Below are 9218 nucleotides of genomic sequence, written 5' to 3'. Positions count from 1 at the left end.
TGACGCTGGAGGCTGCCCAGAGAAGCTGTCTGGGCGTCAGCAAACCTCGGAGCAAATCCAGCATTTACAGAAGACCTCTGCTGTTCCATGTACTTGTTGAACTTTTCTGGCCGTGGAGTGGGTGCCCGGGAAAGAAGCAGTTCCCGTACCGGTGGGAACTGCCTGCTAGATGCCTTGCTCTGTGGAACTGGCACACACAACATGGACACCCAGCATTTCACTTCCTCTTTGCTTCAGGACCTTTAACCCAGTGCTCTGGTGTAGGCTGTGGCTTTAGCCAGGCATCAGGGAGCCCGGACTTGGATCGCAAGCAATTTCTGCAGGTAACTTTTCATCTTCTTTCTTCTTTTTGTAAGCATATTGGTTTCCTTTTTCTTTTTACCCAACATATAAACTCGTTTTCATTATGAAAAAGTCATAGAGGTATAGAGAAAAAACACACACAAGTTCTCAATCTCCCTCTTCCCCTCTCACAGTTCCACCTCCCTTCCTGGAAGTTGCCAATCAAAGTTAATGTTTATCCTTTCAGATGACATATACATGCATATATATGTATGTCTATTATTATACATGGCAGTACATTTATACAGGGCAGTTCACAGGTTGTGAAGCTGTTTGACCACAGCTGATCCACACTAGGCCATTCTCGGGCATCCTGACGGGCCCACCAGCTTTTGCAGCTGGCACTTCCCTCAGCTCCATTTGGAGAGATCTCCAACCAAAGGCCATAAAGAGGTAACCCAATTCTCCTTTCCTGCCAGTTCCCTTTGCTTCTCTCTTCAGTCCAAGCCTTGGTATTACCATCTGCCCCTATGGTCACTGGACAAACAAGGTCTTTTCTGTAACAGTCATAGTAACCACTAACACATGTTGAGGACTTTTTAGGTGCTAAGTGCTTTCTTTACATGCATGATATTTTATTCTCACACCAATCCTTATTCTGTTTTATCCTCATTCGATGGATGAGGAAAGTGAGGCTTGGAGAGGTTAATTTGCTCAAAGCCACATACTGAGAAGCTGGGATTCAATCTAATTCTGTCTCGAAAGCTTGTCATAACACCGTATTGCTTCAAGGTCCCGCTTCACTTCAGGTCATCAGTGTGTTACCATGCCGTTTACAAGCCCAAACTCAGTTCTGTCCTGCATTCTGAACACAGCCTATTCCACTCCTTTATGACTATTAGAGGCCCGGTGCACGAAATTCATGAATTCGGTGGAGGTGGGGGTGTCCCTCAGCCCGGCCTATGCCCTCTCGCAGTCCGGGAGCCCTTGGGGGGATGTCCAACTGCCGTAGAGTGGGGAGAGGCTCCCGCCACCACCATTGCGTTCGCCAGCCGTGAGCCTAGCTTCTGGCTGAGCAGCACTCCCCCTGTGGGAGTGCACTGACTACCAAGGGGGCAGCTCCTGCGCTGAGCATCTGCCCCCTGGTGTCAGTGTGCATCATAGCGACTGGTCATTTTCGCTGTTTGGTCTATTTGCATATTAGCCTTTTATTATATAGGATCCTTTCAACCACCCTCACTTTTTCTTTGCTCTTGGGCTGATCTTTCCAGCTGCTACCAGCAATGTTGTTTCCTTCTTCTGAGAATAACTTAATCTAGTCCTTTGTTTGAAATCCTGATTTCTTCTAAGACATTTGCTTGAAATAAAACATTTTTAAGTCTCAGAATCTAAATATATTTCTGTCTTCAACACATTTATTTATAAGCTCTTTGAGAACAGGAACTGAATTGTATTCACTTTTATGTCCTCACAGCCTAATAGACCCTCAGTAAATGTTGACTGAATAAATCACTCAATGCCTGTGGTCAGTTATTGAGCAGACCTGGTCAGATGTTTAAAGACAACTGCAGTGGCTATTTAAGACACAAAGGCTTATTTGGAATAAAGGTTCAGTGTCAGTCTGAGCCCAGACAGAGCTGCTGGACCAACACAAATTATATTGGGTTCAAAGCTATGTATTTCAAGTATCTTCTCAGACTAATACCACAGAGCCAAGGAATGGCAGCTCAAACTGTAGACAGTGCAACAGAGGTTTTGCTAGAAAATCTCAGGCCATATAGGCTAATCGTGAACATTATTCTGTTAATGATATATTTCACCAGTGCAAGGAAGACAGTTGTAAACTGGTTGACTGCAAAACAAATTAGTGAAACATTATTTTACACCACCAAGATATAAAAAAATATGTCCATGGATTTATGTACATATGTATTAAATAAGAAAATAAAACTCAGTATTACTTTAAAAATTAGTCCTGGCTAAATAGCATTACTGTGGTTATTACAATACCACGGCTGGAGTTAAAATGCAAACAGGAATGAATTGTACAATGTTAAGATAGTATATGTCTCTGTTTATTTCCAACTTAGTCACTGGTGATTTTTAAAAAAATATATTTTATTGACTTTTTACAAAGAGGAAGGGAGAGGGATAGAGAGTTAGAAACATCCATCAGCTGCCTCCTGCACACTCTTTACTGGGTATGTGCCCGCAACCAAGGCACATGCCCTTGACCGGAATCAAACCTGGGACCCCTCAGTCCGCAGGCCGACGCTCTATCCACTGAGCCAAACCAGTTAAGGCAGTCACTAGTGATTTTATAGTTAAACTCTCCTGCTGTTTTAAATTTAGAGATTCCATTTCTATTATGAGTCCCCATATTTCAGTACTCTGAAGATGTTAACTGTGACCATTAAATGTTTTAATCTTGTATAACCAATTAGATAAGGAAGTGGACTTTAGAGCCAGGCTGCTGAGATTCTAATCCTAGCTCCCCAATTATTATCTGGGTAATCCTAGGCACAGGTCCTAGCCCCTCTCCATTGATTTTCTCATCTATACAATAGCTATAGTCATACTCCCTGCTCCTATGATGGCTGTACTATAGGATTTAATGTTTTAAAATTCTTACAACCATACCTAGCATACTGTAAATGCTATATAAGATCAGTAGGCAAGTTAGAAAACAAATAAAACTTCACATGCATTTTTCACTAACAGAGAAAAAAATGGGCTGATCTTTCCAGCTGCTACCAGCTGCTCTGTTAGTGAAAAACACATGTTTTTGGAACTTCCCATTGGAACTAGAATCCTACAGTCTCAGCTCCAAGAGAGTGGTGTGCTTATTCATTCAATAATTTGAGGGCCTACTCTGTGATGAAACTATGACTCAGATACAGCCTCTGTCATCAAAGGGCTTACAGTCCGGTTAGAGATCAGAACTCTAATCCACTTTTTAAAAGGACGATAACTCTTAAGTCCAGAGAAGTTGTGCCTCGCTCAAAGTCACGCAGCTGAATAGCACCAGAGGTGAAACCAGCAGCTGTCTTTCTACAGCTCTCAGTTCAGAGCTCTTTCCAATGGGCCACCCACTCTTGTGAGCACATCTCAGCTTCTGTTTGGGACTCTACCTAGTTTCATGACCTTCCCTTCTTTGCACCCACCGCCAAACCGCTCCCCAACCTGAAGCCTCGGGTTTAGAAAAGAAAACGGTAAGCCCTTAAGAAAAAGCCACACGCTGCGCGTTTTGGACCTCCCCTGCAAGAAAAGGAAACGTTACTCTTTACATCCTGCGGTAACTCTTCCAGCAAGGTTGAGGCCATTGGAAAAAAAAAAAGGTGAAGTGGTCTTTCTCAGGACCGAAAGGGTGGAGTCCCCGCCCCCTGATGCAGCTTGCAGCCGAGGCCTTGAAGACAGATGGGGAGCCACCTGTCAGAGGGCGGTGGGCGGGGGCCGGGGCCGGGCAGGCCGGAGACCGGAGGGTGTGTGCGACTGAGCGCACGCTCAGAGCAGACAGCTTGCAGAAGCCGGGAGGTGACCGTCTAAAACCCTGGGAGCTGCCGGCCGGAGGGAAGGGAAGGTAGTCAGGGAACTGAGGCAGAATTACGGGAGGCAGAGGATCTGCAGGGAGGGACGGCTAAAGCCGGCGGCTGAAGCGGGCCCGGAGGCTTTGGTCCTTGGGAGGGAGGGTAACGCAGCGGCGCTGCGGGCGGGCCCTGCGGGGCGGGGGATGCCATGTCTCGCGAGCGGCCCCCCCGCACGGACATCCCCCGCAACCTGAGCTTCATCGCCTCGCTGACGGAGCGAGCCTACTACCGCAGCCAGCGGCCCAGCCTGGAGGAGGAGCCGGAGGAGGAGCCAGGAGAGGGCGGGACGCGCCTCGGGGCCCGATCCCGCGCTCAAGCTTCGAGTCGGGGTCGCCGGGCTCGCTCTGCACCCGCCGGAGGCGGCGGGGCCCGGGCGTCCCGGAGCCGCAGCCCCGACACCCGCAAGAGAGTGCGTTTCGCCGACGCGTTGGGGCTCGAGCTGGCCGCCGTGCGCCGCTTCCGCCCGGGAGAGCTGCCCCGGGTGCCCCGCCACGTGCAGGTCCAGCTGCAGAGGGACGCCCTCCGCCACTTCGCGCCGTGCCAGCCCCGCGCCCGCGGCCCGCAGGTAGGCGGCAGAGGCACGCTCTCCTCCGGGGCCTCCCCATCCCCGCCGTCCGCGTGGGGGAGTGAACTTGTCGAGGGAGACCCATCGTCACCCTCCACCTCGGGCTTGCTCCGGCCCTTCCCTTCCGGTGGGGGGCGCTAGGCTACTTTCGCCGCCGGGCCGCTTTCTGACCGAGGGCACCCGGGGTCGGGCTCGGATGGGTCCGGTTCCTCGCCCTGACCCCACCCCTGCCCCTGCCCTCCCTCCTCCGCGGCTCGGTCCTCCCTCTGCCTCTCTCGTCCCCAGGAGGCGCGCGCCGCCCTGGAGCCCGCCCGCGAACCCGGCTTCGCCGCCCGTTTGCAGGCGCAGCGCATCTGCCTGGAGCGCGCCGAGGCGGGCCCGCTGGGCGTGGCGGGGAGCGTGCGGGTGCTGGACCTGGCCTACGAGAAGCGCGTGAGCGTGCGCTGGAGCGCCGACGGCTGGCGGAGCCACCGCGAGGCGCCCGCCGCCTACGCCGGCCCGGCCCCGCCCCCGCCGCGCGCCGACCGCTTCGCGTTCCGCCTGCCCGCGCCTCCCGTCGGGGGCGCCCTGCTCTTCGCGCTGCGCTACCGCGTGACGGGCCACGAGTTCTGGGACAACAACGGCGGTCGGGACTATGCTCTACGCGGGCCCGAGCACCCCGGCAGCGGCGGAACCCCGGAGCCGCAGGGATGGATCCACTTTATTTGAGACGCCTGCGGCCGACTGCGAAGGCACCGGGGGCCGGGGGAGCCCGAGGATGTGGCGGGGAGGAGCGGGAGAAGACGAGTTGGGCGGGGAGTTGTCCTAGAGAGTCGAGTGGGGAAGAAATCGAAGGGGTGCGGAAGTGGGAAGAATCGAAGTCGGGGAGACAGAGTGGAAAACACCAGTTGGATGTGAGTAAAAAGGAACCCAAGGCATTCAGGAAAGGAGACCGGAAAGGGTGCTGAAAGCAGTAGGAAAAAGCAAAAGAAAAGCGATGGTGATAACGTTCTCTTCCGTGCGTGGGCGCCGGGAGAGCTTGTCGGGCCCACGCAGTCAGAGGTTAAGGTACCTCTCGGATTGAGGACGTGTTTTGTATGAAGTCATCCGGCTCATTCCCTTCCCCCCCCCCCCCAAGTTTGACACCTCGGGTCCCCCAGTCCTGCCCATCCTAGCTTTAATTCAGCCATAATTGCCTTGTTGAAGTTCCAGGAACTTGGCCATCGCTCCCTAGACCCTGGCATCATGCTGGGGTTCCCTTGTCACCCCTGATTGTCCCTGGCTGCAGTCTCAGAATTGGCTGGAGAGTGATGGCAGGTAGCAGTCAGAGCCCCTTCCTCCAGCCTCCTGACAGCCCTGGGGGTTAAGATGAAGACAAAACCAACTCAGGGCCTGTCCTTGCAGCCAAATAATGCAGCGCCTAAAGGGCTGATACACTCAGGGGCTTCCCGGAAAATGCCCCTTTCTGGGGTGCTTTCTAATGACCTATAAGCACTTTATGGACTGTATTTGTCAAGGGACAGTGAATCCCAAGAACCACTAATCTGCTTCTTCAGAAGACAAGGAAGTCACTGACTAGCTATATAACTTTGGACACGTTCCTTCACCTCTCTGCGGCCCAGTTTCCTCCTTGGGAAATTGGATTTGGATTAGATGATCTCTTACGGACCCTGGTTTTGACATTTTATGATCTGTGAGTGGCACAGTATAGATGAGAAGCCACATGCTCCAACCTACAGTTGGAGAGCTACAGTTCAGAACACGCAGAGCCCCTAGCATCTGATTGGGGCTGAGGATTGGTCTTCCACAGCCCAGGAAGCATCCCCAAACCAGCCTGCAACCTCAGTGTTCAGCCTCTCAAACCACAGCCCATCCTCTGCCCTTGCTTTTTGCGCTGGCCCCAGCCTGGGTTCTCTGAGATAGCTTTGAAGAGGTGCATCTCTCTTGGGGATAGTGATGCTGGGAGATCCCAAAGATGAAAGGAAACAACATTGGGGGCTCTCTTGAGGAGAAAGGATTATGGGCATAAGGAAGGGAAAGCATTTCAAATTAAGAATCAAAACAACTTGAAAATTAAATGGCTCCAGAAGATGGCAGTCTGCTCCATATTTTGAGCAAGTGAAGTAGGAAAGCCGGACTTTTACCCACTCACGTTCATGCCTTATATTTTTCCTAGTTAACCTCTGCTGGTTATTTTTCTTTTCCTCTTACTCTGTTCCTAAGCTCTTTGCTTTGCTTTTTTCCTGTCACTCCCTCATCACTTTCATTTTTCTTTTAGCATTATAGGGTTTTGCCTTCATTATCTCTGTTTCCATTTGTCTCCCTCTCATCCTTACTCATCTGTGCTATTCCTTCTCCCTACAGAAGAGGTGGAAAACCTACTTTTTCCTCCAAGGCCATGGTTGACCCACCTTCCTCCCTAAGCTCTTTCTTGACAGTCTTCTAGAAGGGAGAAGAGTGAAAAGCAGCAGTTCCTGGTGCAGATGAACAAGGATTTCCCAGGTAACCAGTTCCCCGTCCCCTTTTCTATCTGTTACTGATTTCTCAAAGAAAGTTTTCTGCAACCCCCTTTTCTTTGTCAGTAAGGGAGAGAGTGCATGGGCATGTACCTGTCCATGCATTTGGAATACAGTGTAGGTCTTTTTACCATGACCCTCCTGTCTAAAGCCTTAATCCTTTGAAGAAAGATGGCTGAAAGAGAGGAACCCCGAGTTATTCCTCAAATGCCCCTTTAAATATCATCCTTCTGGTGAAGAAAACAATTTCACGCATCTTACGGATCATCTTCAGGTCAGAGTTCCAGCAGAGTGAAGAGAGAAACTGTACTGGAAGCCACCAACCAATGCACCTATTAGTCATCAGTGAAGAGCCCAAGGGAGGATAAGGGAGAGGGAGAGTGGGTTGAGGCTCAGTGTGTAGTAATCTCTTGCTTAATGTGTATGCATTACTGTTATGTTGTATTAACATTTGTAATAGTACACATTTACTTATCCACTAAAATCTGATGTCTTGCATGCATTACAATATTACCCTGTTTTAGAGATAGGAAAACTCTAGAACAGTAATTTGTTCAAGATTACATAGGTCGTGAATGCAGCGCTAGGATTATGAAGCCAGGAAATCTCCAGAGCCTCTGTGCGTCATTATGATGTTATATTTTTTCCTTTAAAAACAAAATTAAAAAACTTGCCATATATCATCTCTTATTAGGAAAAAAAAAAATGCAGTTTCTAATTGTGCTCTGCCTTCCCATCCTCTCAGTCTCCTGAACTGGCTTGGAGAAGGCAAAGCACTGAGGGTCCCACATTTCCTCTCCTTCCAGGAGCTTGCGGCTGTCTCCTATGCTAGTGTCCCAGCTCTGCGGGATCAGCAAGGGACTAACCCAGCTGCCTGCTAGAGAACTTGGAATCCATTTGAACCCATACAATGGGATTCTCCCCTGATCCTAGCCAACCCTCCATACCTGTTGGTGTGCCACACCCTTTTACACTCCTACCACTAATTTGAACAGGCCAGTTGCCTAAATTTGCTGCTAGAAGGATCCCTAAGACATTGCTGGATGCTCTGTGTGCTTGGGCCCTCTCTCAGAGTCCTGGTATTAGTGGATAAATGCAAGCTGGTTGGGGGCAGGGAACCAAGGGTAATCCATTGTTTATAAGAAGTTAACTGGCCCCATTCTCAGCTTTATAGACCCAGCACACGAGTCTTCTGGTTCTTCCCATAGAGAGCTTCCCCAGGGCCTGGGGGTAAGCTGATAAGACTCAGGAAACACTAGGAGTGTTAGGCATCGTGGGGGGGACTTTCCTCTAAAGGCTGATGACTGTGTGAACAGGAGCAGTTTACAGTGTTTGTCAGCCGTGGACTAGAAAGTGCCAGAAGAGAAACTGTTACCAAAGTCAGGGGCTCGGGTCCTTGAAGCAACACAGCAGGAACACTGTTGCCTTTTTCTCTCATCCAGACGTCAGATGTCCGACAGCCTTCCTTCTTCATCGCTTTGAATGTAGCTCATCATTTCTCTTCATAATAAGCCCTAATTCCTCAACTTTCCAATCTAACTCCCACATTCCCTGCTTCTAACTCCTGTGTTTCTCTGGAGCTCCTCTGGATCCTTGTGTTCCATGGGTCATAGAATCAGAGACCTGTGAAAAAAGGCTTGTCTTTTAGAGATCATTGGGTCCTGGCTCCTATACAGATGGGGACATGGATCCAGAGATGAAAAGTGACTCCAGCAGGGTCAAATAATTTTTTTAATTTTTTATTTTTTTTAGTACAGCTCAAGATGGGCCTTAAACCCAGGCCTCTTGACTACAGCCCATTCCCTGGCTATGAAACAGGCTTCTGCACAATCAGACCCACAGTTTTTCATGGCAAGGGATATCAGAAATGTTTCATTTTCTGCTACTAGTTTCCATTCTCTTCCCCATCCAGGCATAAAGAGAAACAAAAGGAACTGATAGTTTTCTCTGTGTCCCCATCTTTGGCACTTCTGCTGATATCACTAAAGTTGCTAAAAAGATTGCATAACCTACCCATTGAATAGCTAACCTGGACAGGAAAGGCAAGTTTGCCCTGTGAATTCACCATAAACTACTGTTCTCATCAGGCCCAGAGTCTCCCCACCCTCTTCATTGTGCAGTCCTAGTCACTGGGCCCCAAACCCACTAGTATTGTGCCTCACTGCAGCTTCCTCATGCACCAGCTCTCCCTTCTGGATAAAAGACCTCATGTTTGAAATAAAATTGAAATATGAAAAGAATATATCATCAGATACTGAGAGTATTGTTTGTTTTTTGGCCAAGAGACCC

General features: G+C 49.8%; 1 protein-coding gene across 1 annotated transcript; it reads left to right on the top strand.

The window, feature by feature from the left end:
- Positions 1 to 4017: 4017 nt before the first annotated feature.
- Positions 4018 to 9173, top strand: PPP1R3E (protein phosphatase 1 regulatory subunit 3E). The gene is made up of 2 exons (XM_054716459.1): positions 4018 to 4434; positions 4720 to 9173. The coding sequence occupies exons 1-2, from the start codon at positions 4018 to 4020 to the stop codon at positions 5140 to 5142; spliced, it is 840 nt and encodes a 279-aa protein (XP_054572434.1). The 3' UTR covers positions 5143 to 9173.
- Positions 9174 to 9218: the final 45 nt, after the last annotated feature.

The sequence above is a fragment of the Eptesicus fuscus genome, chromosome 5 (assembly GCF_027574615.1).
Source record: "Eptesicus fuscus isolate TK198812 chromosome 5, DD_ASM_mEF_20220401, whole genome shotgun sequence".
NCBI lineage: Eukaryota > Metazoa > Chordata > Mammalia > Chiroptera > Vespertilionidae > Eptesicus > Eptesicus fuscus.
Note: the sequence above shows the minus strand (reverse complement) of the source record. Positions and strands in the feature narration are given on the sequence as shown.

What these genes read in the sequence shown, in the direction of transcription:
- PPP1R3E (XM_054716459.1), top strand. Translation starts at nt 4,018, where the DNA reads ATGTCTCGCGAGCGGCCCCCCCGCACGGACATCCCCCGCAACCTGAGC. An exon ending in CCCGCGCCCGCGGCCCGCAG is followed by an intron (nt 4,435 to 4,719) that starts GTAGGCGGCAGA and finishes TCTCGTCCCCAG; the next exon opens with GAGGCGCGCGCCGCCCTGGA.